The sequence below is a fragment of the Exophiala dermatitidis genome (assembly GCF_000230625.1).
Source record: "Exophiala dermatitidis NIH/UT8656 unplaced genomic scaffold supercont1.5, whole genome shotgun sequence".
Taxonomy (NCBI): domain Eukaryota; kingdom Fungi; phylum Ascomycota; class Eurotiomycetes; order Chaetothyriales; family Herpotrichiellaceae; genus Exophiala; species Exophiala dermatitidis.
The window spans coordinates 1934323-1954103 of record NW_008751650.1 but is presented as its reverse complement, the minus strand read 5'-3'; the positions used below and the strand labels follow the sequence as shown (position 1 = coordinate 1954103).

General features: G+C 52.8%; 6 protein-coding genes across 6 annotated transcripts; 2 read left to right on the top strand and 4 right to left on the bottom strand.

Annotated features, from left to right (window-relative positions):
- Positions 1-89: 89 nt before the first annotated feature.
- HMPREF1120_06282 (prolyl 4-hydroxylase, beta polypeptide) lies at positions 90-1894 on the bottom strand (the record flags this gene model as incomplete). Its single annotated transcript, XM_009160483.1, has 4 exons — positions 90-549; positions 611-1047; positions 1113-1491; positions 1545-1894. 4 exons carry the CDS (start codon positions 1892-1894, stop codon positions 90-92), a joined length of 1626 nt encoding a protein of 541 aa, XP_009158731.1.
- A 718-nt stretch (positions 1895-2612) lies between these two features.
- On the bottom strand, positions 2613-4512 carry HMPREF1120_06281 (UMF1 family MFS transporter; the record flags this gene model as incomplete). Its single annotated transcript, XM_009160482.1, has 3 exons — positions 2613-3252; positions 3304-4321; positions 4380-4512. 3 exons carry the CDS (start codon positions 4510-4512, stop codon positions 2613-2615), a joined length of 1791 nt encoding a protein of 596 aa, XP_009158730.1.
- A 1157-nt stretch (positions 4513-5669) lies between these two features.
- HMPREF1120_06280 (uncharacterized protein) lies at positions 5670-12789 on the top strand. Its single transcript, XM_009160481.1, has one exon. It carries the CDS (start codon positions 6755-6757, stop codon positions 10391-10393), a length of 3639 nt encoding a protein of 1212 aa, XP_009158729.1. The 5' UTR covers positions 5670-6754; the 3' UTR covers positions 10394-12789.
- On the bottom strand, positions 11082-13104 carry HMPREF1120_06279 (MFS transporter, SP family, myo-inositol:H+ symporter; the record flags this gene model as incomplete). Its single annotated transcript, XM_009160480.1, has 4 exons — positions 11082-12020; positions 12115-12176; positions 12257-12539; positions 12601-13104. 4 exons carry the CDS (start codon positions 13102-13104, stop codon positions 11082-11084), a joined length of 1788 nt encoding a protein of 595 aa, XP_009158728.1.
- A 1431-nt stretch (positions 13105-14535) lies between these two features.
- Positions 14536-16101, bottom strand: HMPREF1120_06278 (cytochrome P450 monooxygenase; the record flags this gene model as incomplete). Its single annotated transcript, XM_009160479.1, has 1 exon — positions 14536-16101. The coding sequence occupies one exon, from the start codon at positions 16099-16101 to the stop codon at positions 14536-14538; it is 1566 nt and encodes a 521-aa protein (XP_009158727.1).
- A 389-nt stretch (positions 16102-16490) lies between these two features.
- On the top strand, positions 16491-19597 carry HMPREF1120_06277 (NADPH-ferrihemoprotein reductase). The gene has a single exon (XM_009160478.1). It carries the CDS (start codon positions 17161-17163, stop codon positions 19471-19473), a length of 2313 nt encoding a protein of 770 aa, XP_009158726.1. The 5' UTR covers positions 16491-17160; the 3' UTR covers positions 19474-19597.
- Positions 19598-19781: the final 184 nt, after the last annotated feature.

Below are 19781 nucleotides of genomic sequence, written 5' to 3'. Positions count from 1 at the left end.
AAGGTAAAATTTTCTCTTGTCTCGTGTGCTTGCGTCTTCTTTCCTGAAAAAGGTAGGTAGGTACATGATACATAATCTTTTTTTCTGTTTTACAATTCATCATGTTCCTCTGGGCCACCGTCGTCGGTATCAGCGACAAACGTCTTGGCTGCCTCGGCAGCCTCGCTGATGACGGTCTTGACGGCTTCCTTGACACCCGACTTGGCGTCTTCCGCGACGGTGGTGGCGGCAGGAGCGGCTTTGGCCATGGTATCGCTGACGGCCGAGGACGCGTCTTCCATGTCGCTATCTCCATCCTGGTCCTTCTTTGAGGCCAATCCGTCAACGCCGTGCTTGCCGTTATCACGGATAAAAGCAGCAAGATCCTCCAAGGTGCGGGATCCAGAGTATTCGACGGGCGAGTCCTTGGCTCCAGCTGGGTACAGCTTGATGGTGGGGAACCCGGCAATCTCGTCGGGGACATCGTTCAAGGTTGCGTCGACCTTGGCCACAATCACCTCTGGGTTGGAGGAATACAGCTCGGCGAGTTTCTCGTAGGTAGGAGCAAGACTGTAAGAGTCACAGTTGTTAGTATCAAATGATCTATTCGTAGAGAAAGAACAGAACTTACGCCTTGCAATGTCCGCACCAAGGTGCGTAGAATTCGACCAAGACATCCTTGGCGTCATCCAGAACAATGTCCTTGTACGAGTGAGCCACTACGACGGTGACGGGACCTTCCTGTTTCTCGGGGATCGGCTCCGATTTGATGCTGGGCTCGAGTTTGCCCTCGACAAAGTCCTTGACGAATTTGCCAATGGTCTTCTCAGTGAGTTTGTTGCCGTCGAAGGGGTACTTCTCGTTCTTGACCGTCTCTTGAATCGCGAAGGCTGGGAACTTGTCGGTGGGCAGGTTCAGGTTGCCGGCATGGGCACCGAAGGCTTTGGCATCAATGGTCGCGAAGTTGAGCTTGCCCTTGTACTTCTCGGCGACAGGCTTCAAGGCCTTGGCCAATGAGGCACGCTCTTCAGGGGTTTCGGCGAAAATGTACGCGAGAGGGATACCGGCCTGCACAGCAAATATAAGTCAGTTTCTTCAGTTCGTTCAGACCTGGGGCAAGGTGTCACACGTACGCCCATGTATCCAGCATAGGTCTCCGGACCAACCTCGCCCACCAAGGGAGTAGATGCAGTCTTGATAAAGGATTTAATGGCTTCGTCATCGAATTTGCCGTCAAAGGTGTTTTTGCCCTCGTCGAAATCCTTATACAGAACAATAGCGGGCTGCTTGACGCCCTCTGCCTTGGCCAGAGACGCATCGTTGGAGGCGCCAAAGATGTATTCGTCTCTTAGAGATTCGGCCAACTTAGTGTAGGTCTCGTTGGAGGCTTTGTCGTCGGACGCGATGTAAGCGACGACAACGACTTTGTCGGTGGTCTTGAAGTCGTCGAGGTTCTCGGAGTTTAGAAGAGAAACAGCCGGTAGCTGCTGTTTGGTCATGTATGAAACGATCCTGGGCTCCTGTTAGGAAGGAGGACAAGACCTTCTGCTGACTGAGATACTTACGCAGGTGCTTTTCTGGCGCCAGGATACGGCTTGATGTTATCAAGGCCACGGAAAACCTTGACCGTAGGGTAGCCCTCGACGCCGTAGTCTTTGCACAGTTCACCTTCGGATGTGCAGTCGACCTTGACCAGGGGAATGTTCTTCTCTTTCAGCGTCGTCGCGGCCTCCTCGTACTCCGGTGCCAGGGCCTTGCAGTGACCACACCAGGGAGCAAAGAATTCGGCCAGGACCAAATCATGCTCAGCAATGAAATCTTTGAAGTTGTCCTTTTTCAGATCGTGGACGTCGCTTGCGGCGGCGAGGCCGGCAAGGGCCAGACTGGCCGCGGCCAGGGAGGAGAACGACCGCATGATGATCGTTGATCAGTATCGGATGCGCGATGAGAGTCGCACAAGACGAGATAGGAGAGGATGGTACAAAAAGAATGAACGGTCAGGGGGTGACTTGATTAATAAATAAGAGATGGAAGGGAGCAGTCTGTCACTGCACTGGACAATATTAATAAGTCCAGGTACACGGTGGCAGTATCGACACTGGCAGGATGGGGGCAGCATCCGGTGGTTAACACTCGAACCGCCGCGGGACGCGCTGCTGAGGAGACGGTGTCAAGATGTTCGATCGACTGACCTTACTTGTCAACCAACTGCTGGCGCCCCTCAGGCTCAAGCTCAAGCCTGCGTCAGGGTCTTTGGCTGCTCAGGAGGGTGGCACTATTCACGACTAAATGGCACAGACACCATCTTGAACCCCTTTTTGCTACGGTACTACAGCCTGAGGTATCTTTACCGAGAACCCCTTGTCCTCCCGCCTGAAAGGCTGAACCCCGGTTCCGGGCCTATCTTGAAAACACAACATGTCCATCGTAACCAATTATAGCGAGCAGCCTTTAGCAAATGATGCTACCTCCAGGCATATAGATCGGTTGCAATTTTTCCACCAAAATGCAAGTTGTGCAGTTCAGAATGAGGACACCGCCTTTGTGCTTCTGATTCTCATTATCCTTCATTACATAGTCAAGTATATCTTTCTACGACCGCAGCGTGCATCTTGCTCCGCTCGTCTCGATCCTCAGTCCTCTTCTTCCGAGAGAACTATCGTAGGGATTGCGGTGTATCTCGCGTCCCTATCAATTTCTTGACGCTTCCCTTCCAGCTCTAGGGACATCGTGGATGCCTCGGCCTTGCCCCGATCCACATCAACCAGCAACATCAGTGGCAACGGGAGAAAAATGAGCACTGCCAAGAACACGAACGCCGGTCTGATTTCTCCATATCGATCCGTGATTGCGCCAACAATAGCTGGACCAAAAATGCTGGAACCCTTATCCGTAATGGCATAAAGCGCATAGAATGCTGCTTCGAACCCAGGAGGGATTAGTTCACCGAAAAATGCTCGACAATATGAAGATAGTCCGCCGAGAACAAACCCATAGACGGCCCCCAGTGGGTACATCTCCCATGGCTGTTGCAGCCCAAAGACTCCATACCGCTTGATGGCAGGAATGAACCCGAGGAGTCCGTACAGCGGAATGATTTCAAACAAACATATACAAGCCACAATAGTCCGAGAGGCTGAAAGATTGAAGACTCGCGAGACAAAGCTCCAATAGAATGCGCCAATCACCCCTGCCGTCATTGCAATAACGTTGATGAGGCCTAGCGCTTCTGTTTTCATCCCGAGACTCGTCTTCGCAAAGAGTACCGCAGTCCTGGTCTGATTAGCTGTATGTCGTGGTTACCGAGTTCACTATGTGACTTACCCGCTCACGGTGGCAATACTGTCACTCAGTAAGAACCACGCGCAAAGAAAAATGACTAGGTCCTTGAGTCGCCGAGCATGTCCGATGGTCTTGAATAGTGCTTTCCATGCGTACGTCACGTAGCCGACCCATCCCGAATGTCCCGTTAACTCGGTGGGCAGTGGTGGCCCTGGTCTCGGCCGCAACCATAAGGCGGCCGGAATGCTGAAAACAAACCACCACAAGCCGACCACCATGAGAACAAGGCGTAGAGAAAACGTGGTCGATCCAGTCGCCACCACAATAAGAATAGCGACAGCTTGAACAAATAGGCCGGCAATGTACCCAATGCCAATCCCATTCGAAGATATTTTTGTCGACAGTTTCAGCTCCGGTGAAATCACTGCTGTGGAAGGTGTCTCATTTGACACATCGCGAGGCAACAGAGCTGAGGTGGAGCTGGCCAAGTTATCATCCTCCGGCTCATCATAGCCTTCATCATCCTCACGCCGCCTCACATCGTCAGGCAGCAGATCCCCACGACTTCTGCCGTGGTCAATAGAAGGGTGATACCGCACCAATAACGGCAAGAAAGAGTTGAGGAGAACAAAGGATGCGCCGAAGCACGTGTTGGCGATCATCGCAAGGAGGGCGCCAAGGAGATAGACCTTTGGGACCACTGCGATGAAGAGCGCTGTGGCAGTGGCTCCAGTAAAGGCGAAGACGAGCAGAAAGGTCTTTCGAAAGCGGCCATGGTCCGCTGCTGCCGACATGGAGATGATGAGCAGCGCCTGGATCAACACACTGATGGAGAAGGTGTACATGGCAAAGCTGGCTGTGTTGATCTCCGCGCCAAGAACATATATCACGCAAGGTGGCAGTTCGTTATGCCGGTGTTTGGGAAGATCGAAGACAGTGCGGCCGGCGGGACTGGTATCCCCTCCGTTCTGCCAACCTGCATTACACGGCGTCTTCTTGTCGCTCAATAGCACGCCCCGGTCTCTAGCGAGTTGCTCGAGAGTGATGGGAAGGAACGAGCCTAGATGATACTATCAGTCCATGGCGAACAATATCATGATATCCCGGAGCGCGTTTACCCATAGCGCAGATGGCAAAGACCTCTGCAGCCCAACCGTAGGAGTACCATCCCCACAGCTCTTTGCGGCTGGTCGGCCGTGTGTCCTCATCTTCATAGTGTCCTTCTTCCGCAACCTGGTCCAAATCGTCCATTTCGGAGTCTGAGTTTGAGCCAATGGAAGACGAATCTCGCTCGTCATCCGCTTCGACCGAGGGCGTCGGCGAGATCAGACTCGCTTTGGAATGTGAGATCTGACGAGGTAATGGAGGGCGAGAGGGAGGTTCCGGCTCCCCATATCGAGGCACCTACAACATATTAACGCAGGAATGGGTAAAGCTCTGAGCTTTGAATGCTAAGTAGGGTATTTGACTGAATGATTGATGTTGATGATGGGCATGATGAAACGTAACATGGGCAAGGGACAGATGACTTCGGCGACGGAGTTAGGCACCGATTGGTTGGGGGAACAGACCATCTTTCTCTCTCTTCTCTCAATAGTCGCGCCAGGCCTCAACCACGTCCCTACCAACAATAGCGGTATACCATCGTCCTTCCATTATCGTAGAAGAGAACCAGATGAGAAAGCGATCGTGTTTCACGACATTCAAGGCCGTTGAGTTACGTGTTTTCCCCTTTCCACCCACCTCGAATGGGTCTAATCGTTGTGGATGTTGCGGGTCGGGCCAGATGTTCAGCACAACATGAAGGAATCTGTACAGTGTAAACGCGGCTGCTCCAGAGACTAAAAGAGTGGCCGAGGGTGTTCCCGTCTACTTAAGCCCCAGGCGTCGCGTTTTATATCGTAGACAAGCTTCCTTTCCCCCTCTGCATGTCAACACAAGACCGGATACTTATCTTATGACCGCCAGAATTGCGTACACTATGGCAATAGAGGCTAGTTCTGGTCTTGTTCGGCATGGCTTCGGGGTGCTTGGCTTGTAGGAGTTTCGCAGATCACACGCTTGAAAGGCACACTTAACGCCCGCGATGGGATGGCGCGGTCGGATGGCGTGCAGAAGGGCAAATCGGTCGAAAAGGCTAATAATCCAATCAGCATCTTGGACTGGAGACATCCGGGAGTTGTTGTCCGATGTGGTCGAGCGTGTGGACATGTGCACAGCGAAGAATTGGAGGCTTGTTGGTACAGCAGGACGAAGGATCGAGGGATCAACTGGCATCGGGGTAATACTCTCGGGACACCTCAGTCTAGTGAACTTTGTTGGCTGCTGAGGATTTATAGGCGTGGGGTGACTTTGGTCGTCCAGTTTGGCTTGTAAGAAGCATCACGTCCGGACCACCTCGAAGTTTGGCGCAACAAATGGCAAGAGTATCGGCATTGTTGAAGAGGGACAACTTCGAGGTTCGGGCTGATAGTCCGCAGCCCAACTCGGGGTGGTGATAGTGCTAGTGCAGCGCAGCCATGTGCATCCAGCGTACAGTAAAGGTACATACCTAACCTACCAGGTAGATAGAAGCCTGCCGTCTACCGTACAACTTGAACGCTGCACAGTGCATCGGAAAGTCTCGCCGCTTTTGCTCCCCGACTGCGGCTGGGCCATTGAGCTGCACCAGACATCATCCCGCCGCTCTGGGCGCTTCTTTCTCGCAAACTGCGCCCGATGAAATCCACTCTGCTAACTGCGCCGTGACCCCCAGTCACCTGAATCCTATCCTATCACTCCTCCTACATCAACAAACTCCATCCACTGCACCCATAGTCGCCGACAAACGCTCCTTACACCTTCAGCGCCCTCCTGCGACTACTGTATTCCTGTAACACCGCGCTTCGTCTGACCAGCAAACCGCAAAGTCGGCATTCCAGCCCTATAACAGCCCGATCACAGGCCTACTGGTCAAACCCTGCTTTCTGCCGACGTCCGCGCGTGTCATTATCCGCCTCGACTGCAATCATCCATCCCTTCGCGATCCCGGCTTTGGCACCACTACTTCACCATCCCTCCATTTCCACCCTGCTCGCCTCATTAACCCGTCACCACTCAGTGTCGCTTCTTGTACAGTCTCAGCGCATCGCTTTCGCATGCCGCAAGCGCCACCTTTACGATCAGTCTCTCCGACAAGCGGCCGCAAACGGCTCGACAAACGCTCGCATTTCTCGGCCTCTCCGTGCGAAATCACCTTGTCATAATACCACACCCTCGTTTGGATACCCGACTCAGAGTTTCTCAAGACGTACACGACGATTTGAACGGCGATCGACTTGCGCCCTCACCAGTCTCCGACTGCTAGCTTACCCCCGGATTTTTTGTCTAGGGACGTTTCCACCCTCGGCCAAACGACATTGCGTGAGTCGGAGCTGCCAGATATTGGTTGGTGGTAGGTGTGCGCTGTCGGTGTGCCGGCCATGCAGCACTTGATGGTACAACTCGTGACAATATGAACGGGGAAAGGCCCACGGCCAACGGAGAACATTTTTCAAATGGCATTCAACAAGACACCCTGAAGGCGGAGCAAAGTGGCGGAGAAATAAAGAAAGAGCATTACAGTTCGGGCTTTTCTGCTCCTGGAGGCGAGCAAACGCCGCAATCTCATGCCGCCAATGGAGACACTCACGCAAATGATCCTTCCAAGGACGATAGTAAAACCGGAGTCGATGAGGCGCCCACGGACATTTTGAACCTCATTCCAAAAGACCATTATCTACCAATAGCCGCTTTAATAGGCCGAGCCGCTCAATCGTGCTGGAATGGGTTGACAGAACTTGTGGAAGAACTTGCATCGATCCAAGTTCCAGAGCAGCCAGCTGAACAAACCAAAGTTCTCCCCAACAATCTGCCCAACAACCAGACCAGGGAAAACCTGGACAAAAAGGAAAGATTACTCCGATTTGCCAATGATCAAAAAGCCGATTTCATCAAGCTCTTGGTACTTTTACAATGGAGCAAAAATGTGGAAGATGTCAGCAAAACCATTTCGATCAATTTCTGGCTGATGAAACGGCGTCAAGCCTACTGGGATGTCATAGCTTCGCTGGCCGCCCTCAAACAAGAATCTGCCGGCTTTCAAATACCCAATCCTGACCTCAAAGGAGCCGCCGAGGTACTTTCAACAGGTCGCATGCGGAACTTCCCTACCTTGGGCTACATCCCACAGAAAGATCTGTCTGACAAGCAGATTCTCCGAATCTTGAGAACTCTAGACCGATCTCTCAGCGTGAGGTTGACGCTTTCGGACGATTTGCCTCCCCAACTTCGAAGGTACCGGGTACATGATGGCCGCGTTACATTCACCGTGGCCAACGAATTTGAGGTGGACCTGTCGGTTCTAGATGACAAACCGGACGCGCCGTTCCGCATGGTAGATTTCCGCTTCGGCTTCTCACCATCACCTCACATTCCAGACCATTTGCGGGCCGAGATCGAGTTATATGCCAACACCAACATTGACCGCGACGGATTGCGAGGGTGTTACCTTTTCTTGCATGAATTGACACTGTCCTACAAACTGGCCGAATTCCACAAGCAAGCTGTCGAGCTGGCACGAGGCCAATGGACCGGGAACCTTCGTGTGGAAATGATTCGTCGAAACCTGGTCATCCAGTATTGGCCCGAACGACCAATCGGTAAAAGCTGGATTGAGATTGGCATCGCCAGTGGGAGGACGAAGAAAAGTGGGCAAACACAAGATGCCATTCCCTTCCTTGAGATCAAATCCATACGACAGGGCAAGCGGGCGGAGGCATTACACTTACATCTGGACGACTCGGTCGTAAGTTTCGAGGATGTGCTCCGTCAAATTATTGCACAACATTCTGTACAGATTTTGAACTCTATTTACGACAAGTTGGTTCCTACGCCACTTTTCGCAAATGCCGAGCTGTTACTGGAACAGACTAGCTCGGAGAAGGATCCAGAGGAGTGCCAGTTGACCATGCAAGTATCTCAATCTTCGCGTGTGCAGATCAAGGTTGAGCCAGTTACGGGTGTGCTTCTGATAAGCCCAGTGAGCGAAAGAAGCGAGCGTTTGCAATATGAACTCAATCGGATACAAGGCGTGCCTGAGGAGATTGTGTCGAAACTGCTCAACTTCAGATGCAGTGTGAGGGAAGCTTCAGTTCTTGCAGGCATTACAGCTACTAGCTGGGAAGCCTTGAAAGCGTTCAAATTCAACCAGGCCGAACTCAAAGCCTTGTTCGGGAGCCCTGTTGTACGGATCAACATGTTTCGGCAACTTCCATGGGGCTTGGATTATACTCTGGCTGTTACCCATGGTCAAGCTGGTGATCATTGGTGGTTGTTGCAACAATTATCTTCCTCAGGAGTCAACCTCCAGCCACGATTCCGTGTTATCCGGTCGCAACGGATTGAGATTGCGGAAGAGCTATCAGCAGAACATTTCGAGCAGCTCGCAGAATATGCAACCGGGTTGATCTGTCTCCAACGTAACGTCGACTATCTGAAGCAGAAGGGAGAGAAAGTTGAATTGCCGCCACTTCCCACATTTGGACGGACATACACATTGCCCGAGATCTCATACGACCTCGACCTATCCAGGCCGGCATTCGCTGGTAAGGATACATCTGCGCCCAAGGCTGCCCATCCGGAGGCTTCAGAGCCGGCGATGGCTGCCAATTCCTCCAGGAGCATGAAATTGCGGTTTGGTGGGCTAGATCGGGCCATGAGCAAGGTGACCATGATCGGGCAGTTCCAGACTCACGCAAGCTCAGCCGTACTGAAACACATTGACAGCTCTATTCTGGACCCTGATGTGACGCTGAACTATGAAGACCGAGCGGTCAGCATTCGAATCGACACTGCGGTGGCGGAGCCTGGTGTTCCCGAGATAGTGGCCAAGGCTGTGGACGTTGAAAAGACGGTGTCCACAGTCGAACAGATCCATCGTCTACCGGGATTGCAGTTGAAGAATCTCTCGAAATCTGCCTTCACAATCACCTATCACGCGGATCCGCCGAAGGAATATGGCTTGACCATGACTTTCACACGAGGCAGTGATGTTCCTCGCCTTGAATTCCTGCCTCCTGAAGATAACCCACATACTTTACTCAACGAATTCTATTCGAAGCATTTCGCAGCGGGCCGCTCTTCGTTCTCGAGTCAAGTTCGAGATTTCTTCACTTCTCTCACGGTGACACTTCCGCTGTTGACGTTTCTCTGCAGACTTCAGGATCGACATGGACTGGATTCGAAAGATACACAGGTACCATCTACTGCAGACGGCCAGAAGAGTGCGCTCCGGGTGCACGTTCTTCCCAGGACTACAACGGCTTTTGCATTACAATATTTTACCGCGGCAGGTCAAGCCCCATCCGACGTTGCCGGGCCTGGTTCTAATCCGCACATGCTGGCTCGACTGGAAATCTTGCCACATCTCAACGTTCCCGAGAAGCCCATGTGGCTAGTGCGGGCGGCATTGGAGGACTTCCAGTCGTATTCTAGGCCGTCGTATTCCAGTCCGGCGTTGCGGAATAAACTGCGTCAAGAGATCTTTTCTCGAACAGACAATGGAGGGAAGTGGTTGGCCCTTGACACGGCTGCGGTTTGCAAAGCTGACGCACCGGAGACGTTACTTCAAGCCATCCACGACCTGTTCTGTACTTGGGTCAAGGAGAGAATGGCAGGAGAAGGCGAGGTCGACAATATTTCCAACAAGCAGCAGCAGCAGCAGCAGCAAACAGGTCGGCCAAACAACATGGCCCCCAACAACTTGAACCTGAATGCTGCCACTACAGGTGGAACTATGCCCAACCTGAGTCTCCCGGCCAAGTTTAGTCAGTCGGTCAAGGCTCCTTTATCGGCTGCAAATAAAATGCAGCAGGCGCAGCAGCAGCAGAAACAACAGCAACAGCCACATTTTGGCATGAACATGAACATGAATGGTCCTCCGCCCAATGGAGCCATCAAGGCCACTCCTCATCAGTGGCCGCCTCCCAGTGCCAACTTGATGAATATGGGAAGGAACACTTCTGGATCCAATAATGCTGCTGCAAAGGGCAATTCCAGTAGTGGTGGTGGCAATAATCCACAGGGCAACAAGGACGTGATTACGATTGACTAGCTTAGCTTAGCTTAGCTGGACTTATGTTGAAGCGGAACTTGAATCCCTGCGAGCTTAGATACCAATGTTTTGATTATGGAGAATATGGAGATTAGTTGTGACTCGATTAATGAATTGTGTGACTTATCTGCCACTGCTACTTCCACTACTGCTGAGACCCGGGGAAGGGAGGACTCGGATTGCAGTGCTTGACATGACAATTTTAGGATGAGAGTGGAATGGGATCACTTTTTGATGATCCATAATACTGCCTCAGTAGTACCTAGGTACTGTACAGTACTACATTAGTAGGTAAGGCAGGCATGCTCTTGTTCAATTGGAGTTCCAATCGAGAATTGAATCCAGAAATCAATCAACCGTATCTTATCATTTCAACATTGCAGTTCAGTGAGCGGCCTTTTAGCTTTGAGGCGAGTCTTTTATATTGGACCAAGTTTTTGACCCTGGTTTGCAGCGTTTCATTGGAATTGTTTGTGCAGTGCAGTGCATAGATAATATATACAGCGCAAACCAACAGAGCATAGGTAGGCATAGTATTGACATTGCTATTGAGCAGCAAATCGATCAACAATTCTCATCGTCATCATGACCATGACCAAGCATGCATTGCATGACCCCATGTCAGCGGTTGCGGTTGCAGTTGCCATTTGATACAGCTTGTGCTGTCAGTCCGGACCGTGCCAATGGTTTAATGACCAACGGCAATCGTCCTCTCCTTATTCTTCAACCTCTCCTTGATTTCCGCCTTCCGCTCCTTCCTCAACTTGGACGCATACCTGACCCCAAAGCCATGCTGGAACACCTCACCGATCTCCTCGAGCGTCAGACCCGAAACCTCGGGATAAAACAGAATGATCAGCACCCATCCAATACCGCAGATGGCCGCATAAAAGGCAAAAGCACCCGAAGGGCTCATTCCCTTCATCATTGACAGGAAAGTCGAGCTGACAATGATATTCGATCCCCAACAAGAACAAGTCAACCACATTGTTCCCATGGCCCGGACTTCCATGGGGAAGAAATCGGTGCTCATCCACGCGGTGTTTCCGACCGAGACACCGTAGAAGAAGACGAACCAGATAATAAACACCAACACGACAATGGCGGGAGCGGAGACTTTTGCGTTTTCAAGCGCCAATGTCTTGCGGTCGATCGGGATGAAACTGAATGCCACAGCCACGGCGATCAGGCCCGCCGACATGCCCCAGACGGTCGCGATAAGCACCCTACGTCGGCCCACGGGGTCAACGAGCATCATGTTCACCCAGGTCATGAGGAAGTTCGTGCCTGCGACCACGAGCCCCACGGCCACGGGGTCCGAGAAGCCGACAAGGGCGAAAAGCGTGGAGGAGTAGTACATCAGCGTGTTGAAGCCGGACATTTGCGAGATCACCATCAGTCCACAGGCGCAGACTAGCGCGCGGAAGTTGGCTGGGTTGGTGTGTAGTTGTTTGATCTTGCTCCAGCGCGATTGGTCTTCGTTGAGTTCTTTGGCTTCCTCGCAGGCGGCGGCGATCAGGGCCGTTTTGGCACGCACTTGTTCGGCTGATGCGCCTTTGTAGATCTTTGCGAGGACAGATTCGGCCTCGGCGATGCGGCCGTGGTAGACCAGTTGACGAGGTGATTCCTGGAAAGCGATGTTAGTACATGTGCACATGCGACTCAAAAGGTTGGTGGTTGGTGGGCCTTGCCCGTCGGGGCAAGAGAGGAGTGAATCTTACCGGGCAGAAAGGCAATAGACAAGCCAGAAGAATAGCGGGCACTGCTCCGAGGCCGACCATGTCTGTTTTTGGGAATTCTGTTAGTTACCGCGCGGACAACAAATGGTGTAACCCTCGTCAAAGGGTAGGCGGTCGAACTTACATCTCCAGCCGTGGTCAACATGTGCAAAGGCTGCACCAATACCGTAGGAAATCACCTGGCCACCAGTAATCGACATGTTGTTCAGGCCGATGAGACGCCCACGGACTTTGGTCGGGGCAATCTCTGCAATGTACAGAGGCACCACCATGGCAGCCGAGCCGACACCGAATCCGACGACCAGTCTGCCCACGGACATCTGGGCGATCGAGTACGCGGCAGCTTGGAGGATGGCTCCGATGGTGAAGAGCGCACAGCCGACGTAGATGGCGATTTTGCGACCGAACTAGACCACCGAAAATGTCAGCATCTATCTGTTCAGCAAATACTATTCGTATCTCTCTTACCTGGTCAGCAGTCAAACCAGCAATGATGGCACCGATAAAAGCACCACCGGAGCAAAGAGAGGTGATAAGTTCCTTTTCGTTCGACGAGGTTGGCCGGTTGTTCAGGTCGTTGTGGAGATAGACCAGCACGGCGGAAATAATGCCCGTGTCGTAGCCGAACAAGCTACCAGCAATAGATGCCGTGGCCGCAACCAGCCAGACGAACCAGGACGTGGCGATGTCATCGATAGAGTTGGCGCCCATGTCGTCGTCGCTCATTTCCACGTGCGTCGAGTCCGGCATCACCATCGCCAGGTTGGTGTCGTCGAAGCTCTTGCGGATGCTGTCGCGGCGGCTGCGAGGCACCGACGCTGAATGCCGCCGGTCAAACGAGGCTCGAGTGACACTGTCGGCTCGGAGACTGCTTCGTCCAGGACCGCCACGGCGCCCTGTATCGGCATATTCATGGTGGGCGGCTTTTTCTTGAATCTTTTGTTCAATGGAGATATGGTCGCGGTTGGCCATTGTTGCGAGATGAGACTTGACGTGGTCTTTTGACAAGACAGGAAGGGGAAAGGGAGAGATGATCGGGCGCTGGAGTGCTGGCTCTACCGGAGAGATAGACGGGGGTGAAGGGCCAGAGATATGTATGTCCCTGGTGAAGTAAAGACAAACGATCCGTAGGACCGTGCTCTGCAAGGCTCTGGATGTCGTATGTGTTGTATGACCCTGCACTGCAGTTGGGATGCGAGAAGGAAATGGAGACAGGTTGGGAGGAGACGGTGAGGTTATATAGACATCAGATTGAAACCTAACCTGGGAACAGAGCTGAGCTCGTACAAAGCATCAGATGCCTTTTGTGTCGCTTGGATTTCTTGTCCCTGGGCCCATCCATCATCCTTGCTTTCTCTAGTGTTTTAGCTTCGCTTGCCCGGGGTGACAGTGTCCAACGCCAGCATTCGAGAGTCAGACGACGGTGCTGGTTCCGAAGAGGGCTACATGGAGAAGACTCGGACGCCGACAAGCACCAGGGTGGCGCGCGGCGATGCGGAGTGGAATGGGCTGGGCCACTGGCCACCCGATCGTTCGATGACCGTCTCATTGGCCGGACGTCAGTCTCGAGAATTGGCGGCCCATTGATCCATTGATCAGAAAGGATCATGTATCCAATGGGGAGTGGGACAATTCCCTAGTAGCAATGCCAATCAATACAGTCGCCGTGATGGGGAACCCAAGCAGCCTTCTTTGTCAGATTGTGAGCCACTTTCCCCGGACCCCTTGTCCGGTGCAGTCTGGGGGATGTGGATAGAAAAGGTGTGGAGGGAGAATGGGCGGAAGGCCGGGGTCACTTCAACCCTTTGGGCAACATGCGGCGGGAGGAATGGAGAGCAATCAACAAACGTGGAGAGAGAGTCCGGGGGATCCGCCACCAGCGCCATCTTCGTCTCGAGCTACAAACGTTGTCGAGCGACGCCATCCCCCGTGTCAAAAGAGGGTCATTCATCGCCGCAATCTTGCCTCGATGTGCCAGAATGGACCCTTTTGCCCGCCACACACCTCATCATATGCTCTTTGCCCCCGTTTGCAGCGTTACATCCTATGGGCCGGTCAGGTACCGCTCGTCGGCAATTGAACGAGAGCTGTCTCGGTGGACAACACTACAACATGATTGTACCTCTAGTCTGCACGTTAGTACCTACAGGATATCTAGATTGCCTTGGTACACAGTGTATACATTGTACAGTGCCCACTGGCAGGACGCATCATCTACCCGGGGCCAAAATGCAGCCTCATCGTGCCGTATGTGAGCAGATTGATAGAGGAACAAAGACTTGAAGGGGTGACTGATCTCATTGCATGTCTGTACGTTCTAATCGTGGTATTTGAATGCTTATTCCATAATACTGTAGTAAAATCATTGAGTGACATATTCGCTCATCTGGTCTAAATTCATTTTCATGCCTCGCTTGCATTCTTCCTCCGCCAGATCTTGAGCGGCATGGGCCCTGGAGACAGGTTGAAGTTTTCTCTTCTTGTCGGCTCCCACTTGGGATGTGGCAGGGCAAATTCGTAGCGGTGCAATACTGAAGCCAGCACCACCATTTGCTCCAGGTAGCTGATATTACGTCCGATGCAGCCGCGTGCTCCTGCCGAAAAGGCAATAAAATAAGGCTGCAATTCCTTGCCAGCATCGCCCAGCCATCTCTCTGGCCTATACTGCTCTGGTTCTGCAAAGATGGTTGGGTTGCGGTGGGCAATGTAAGACGAGATCGACACTGTCGTGTTGCCTGGCACAAAGTCGCCGTCGACAGGTGCTCCTTCAGGTGGGGTGCGTCGAGGAAGACCAAATGTAGTGGGTGGGAGAAGCCGTAGAGCCTCGTCAAGACAGGCTCGGAGGTAAGGGAGATGCTTGACCTTGTCGTAGGGGGCCACCTCCTCGTCCTCGTCCAACACGCCGTCAAGCTCTTCCCGGAGTTTCTTCAAGCATTCGGGATGCTTCAACAGCAAGAACATGACGTTGTTCATGGCAATGGCCGTCGTGTCAGACCCAGCGTTCATCATGATGCTGACCTCGGCCACCATCTCACCCCATTCCAGATTGTTGGGTGTCCCTGACTTGTCGTGAAGGATGGCGGTGAAGAAGTCGTCCAGTTTCTCGCCCGCCTGGTATCGCTTGAACCGGGTCGTGGCTCGGTTCCGCACAATACCATCCCAGTCTTGGTTCAATTGCCACTTCTTCCGATATGTCGATGACACGAGCTTGCTGAGAGCGGCAAATCGCTTGTACCAGTCGTAAGACCATACCAGATTCGACTGCACCCAGGCAGTGGCATGTAGACACTCTCGGAAATGTACCTGCTTCAGGGTGCCATCCGCAGCTTCAGATGTGATCAGGTCGTCACCGCGGTCAAGAAACCCAAGATCCTCGCTCAAGCCAATGTTGGCAATGGCCGCAACCGTGAAGAGATTGGTCCACTTGCGGTAGTCAATGGTAAGGTCCTCCTCCTTGGGATCTTGTCCGGCCGGGAGGGGTGCGGTGCAGCGAGCATCAAACGCCCGGATCAACCGGCTGGCCATATCTGCCACCTTGTACTCCCATCCCTCCAGGTTCTTGATGGCATAGGCGCTCGAAAGCATCTTTCTCTTGCGAGCATGCTCGGACTTGTCAATCACATCCGCCAGGTGATAATGTGATCCTGCGAGCTCTTGATAGAAGATGTCTTTCGTGCATGCAGTGTTGTGGCCATAGATGTCTTTGATGGCCTTTGGACTGGAGAAAGACAGGGCATTGGGCCCAATTCGGATCACCGGTGATTTCTGGTGTGCTTTGAGGAGGGCATTGGATCGGAATCCCTTGTGTGCCTCGTAGATGAAAGGGAGGTCGGAGATGCCAGACCAGAAGGTCAGCTTGGGGTACTTTCGCAGGCCCTTAGGATCGCGGAAGTAGTTGACGAAGGGTATCAGGATAAAATAGCAGAAGGCGAAAGCAAGCGAGCTGGCAAAAGCTGCAACTCCCAGCATGGTTTCAAGTCGTGGACGGAATGTCTGCCTCAGTAACAAATGCTTTGGACAGAGAGACGTCTTCAAGCTTGTGAATGGCAATGGATGAAGAGATGTTGGCAAGGAAGATGGGAGTCAATAAATGTGTGAAATGAAATTGCTCTCAATGCTGTGGCAGCAGTGTAGTACGAAGAACCAGATGTCCCTCGATCTGAGGTTATGAAGAATATCGGACACCCTTGTTTTCTTTCACTCTGCACGTACCTCGAGTTCTGTCGACGGAAACGGGCGGTCCCATCTTGTGCATTCTTCGTGAGCTGCCGAATCCCGAATTCTGAGGATCCACGATGCATGGCCATCCTTGCAAGGCATGGATTCGCCGACGATGCATGTCGACGCATGGAAGCTGGCGGAGCGATCGAGATGCCCGTCAAACTGAACTGCAGTTGTGGTTTGGACTGTAGTGGGAATGGGTGTCCATGTGAAGTATTCCTCCAAAAGAGGAAAATTCTCGCCGCAGTTTGCTATCTTTAACCCGCACTTCAACTCCCTCGCCGTCTTCTTCCACCCTTGAACACTTCATTTCCCCCACGGGGTCCCCCGGCGCTCGCTTACAGGCCTCGCCCCTGCAAGACATGGAGTCTTCTGATCGACTGACAGCTGCAGTAGTGTCCTTCTAGAACATGTTGCACCGTTTCGCACCGCCGAGCAGCGTTCTGTTCAGGAAACCTTGTCCCGAACCAGCACTTGGGCCAATTTCTTCGACTTGTGGAGATGGTTGGCCGTGATTGTACGGGACTTCCACCGGCGATGCCTCATGACTTGCCGGCGAGGCCAGTCGTGGCGAGGCTGGACCCAACGTAATAAAGAGAAAGACATGCTTTAATCCTCGACGCTGCCCAAGTTGACGAGAGATGGCCGCATGAATAAGAACTTCAACGGACCTATATTGAACAGATATCTTGTTGGGAAGGTTGCGTAAGGGAACTTTGTGAGGAGAGAGATCAACGTGATCGGTTAAAGTCAATTGTTGCGGCCGTCGAAATCTGCATTCACGGTGGTAAACCATCGGTTTGCACCATGTCGTCTCTACAATCATCCATCGTCCTGCCAAAACTCCAAAACATCTCTGATTTTCAACAACTTCTCTCGAAAGCATCGTATGATGATTTTCTCCTCCTTGCCGTCCTCTTTCTAGGAGGAACGGCCTACATCACCAACGGCATTCTCTGGAACAAGCCAGATCCTTACCACTACCAATGGTTCGAGCGGCCTCAAGCCGCTGTCGCAGACTTGCTCTCTGCCAAAACGCAAACCCGGGATATTGCTCAACGGCTCGAAGAGACCGGGAAGCAGGCTGTCATTTTCTGGGGCTCCCAGTCAGGCACGGCCGAAGGGTTCGCGCACCGTCTGGCCCAGGACTTGCATCGCCGACTTCAACTCGAAGCCCTCGTGGCCGATGTATCAGACTACGACGAAGAGAGTATCGCCAAACTCCCGGGTTCCAAACCGGCCATTTTCATCATGAGCACATATGGCGAGGGAGATCCCAGTGACAACTCCGGGCATTTTGTGCAGTGGCTGAAATCTGAAGTCAACACCAAGCCCGAATCAGAGGCACTGTTATTTTCCAATCTCAAGTTTGCCGCGTTCGGTTGCGGCAACAGCAACTACAAATACTTCAACGCTGTGATCGACGCCGTTGTCAAGGGTCTCCAGGACCGCGGCGCAACCATGTTCATGCCAGTCGTGGGCAAAGCGGACGAAGCGAAAGCCACGACGGAAGAGGACTTTTTGGAATGGAAGACGGCCCTGTTTGCCCAGCTGTGTCAACAGTTTGGTCTGACTGAGCGTGAACCCGAGTATGAACCCGCCATTTCGCTTGTTTTTGACGATTCCATCGACGTCAGCGGCGTGTATCTCGGCGAGCCGTTTGCTCCTGCGACGGGCAGGAAAAAGAAGTCACTCAAGACCCCCTCGACTCCCACGGTGCATATGCCAGTGGTTGCGGCACGAGAATTGATCAAAACAAACACTCCGGCACAGCCATCACGAGGTCAGAACCAGCAACCCGACCGAAGCTGCTTACATCTTGAGCTGGACTTTTCCGACCTCCCTGAAATCAGATATAAAACCGGAGACCACCTGGCCGTGCAGCCTGTTAACCCTGTCACCGAAGTCTCGCGACTACTAAACGTCCTCGGTCTTCAAGAGCAAGCCGACACCCCGATCATGATTCAGCCACGATCAGACGAGCAAAATACTGGCTCTGGCGACGACGACAACACCAGACTTCCCTCTCCCACCACCCTCCGCGCCCTGTTCCAGCACTACTTGGAAGTATGTGCCCCTGTGTCTCGTGAGACGGTTTTATCTCTGGCCGCTTTTGCCCCTACAGCAGCAGCCAAGTCGTTCTTGCTCGAGATTGCCTCCGACAAAGCCGCATATGCCGACTTCGTCTCCAAGCACCATGTCACCCTGGCTCGACTTCTGCAGCACGTGGCGTCCGACGCCGTGGATCCCTCCGTCACTTGGAAGACGGACAATGACGAGGGGAATCTTCCGCTGTCGTTTGTCGTCGAGAGTCTCCGACCCATGGCACCGCGGTACTACTCAATCTCCAGCTCGTCCATCATCTCGCCCCGCCGAGCCGCCATCACTGTCGCCAACAACCCAACCACCATCCTAGCACCAACGACGTCAACTCAGATCGTGATCCCCGGAGTGGCCAGCACATATCTATCTTCGTTTGTGCAACCAAACCACGCGGATGTCCAAAAACCAGCAATCTACGCCAGCATCCGACGGTCGACATTCAAACTCCCCGCCTCGGCCGCGACGCCATTGATCTTGATTGCAGCTGGCACGGGCATCGCGCCCTTCCGCGCATTCTTGCAGGAACGCGCTCGTCTAGCTTCAATCAGACAGAGCCAACAAGCCCGGAATCAGACCCAGGATTCCCATTCCCCACAAACACAAATGGGCAAGATCCTCCTGTTCTTCGGCTGCCGCCACCCAGACCTGGATCTCCTCTACAAAGACGAGCTGGATGAGTTGGTGCACAACTCCCCGCTGAAGGATTGCTTGGAGGTCGTCTATGCTTTCTCGCGGTACAGTGATGGTAGTGATAATGATGACAGCCAGAAACAGACCAGAACCAAACCCGGCCACTATGTACAGGACAAAATAGGCCATCGTGCTACCGACGTTGTCAAGCTGCTTCTCGATGACGATGCCGCCCTGTATATTTGTGGTTCGGCGAGTATGGCGCGCCAGGTTGGGGACCGTATCGGCGACGCCCTGAAAACGCATCGCAGCATGGACGACGGTGCCCTTAGACAGTGGAGGGAGGAGAGGAAGCGCGTCAGGAGGTGGCAGGAGGATGTATGGTGATGAGATGACTGATCTTTGGACCGAATTCAAGACCCTGCCAGTTTACATTTCAGCTTGGAATAGATCATATATATCTAGATATATATATTTATACACGGCATATTTTTATCGTATTCGCTGATCCATTCTACAACCGCCCTTTTGCAATGAAGTATCAATGCTACAGTACACATCCGGGGATTACCGGTTCGAGAGTGGTTGATTTTGACGCAGCATAGCATACCAGGTATGTACCCAAATCAAAGTACTTGGTTACCTACTTAGGTACCTAAGGCAGGTACAGAAGGTACGCAGTGACACACTTGTAG

Coding starts and splice junctions, on each gene's coding strand:
- HMPREF1120_06280 (XM_009160481.1), top strand. CDS start 6,755: ATGAACGGGGAAAGGCCCACGGCCAACGGAGAACATTTTTCAAATGGC.
- HMPREF1120_06277 (XM_009160478.1), top strand. CDS start 17,161: ATGTCGTCTCTACAATCATCCATCGTCCTGCCAAAACTCCAAAACATC.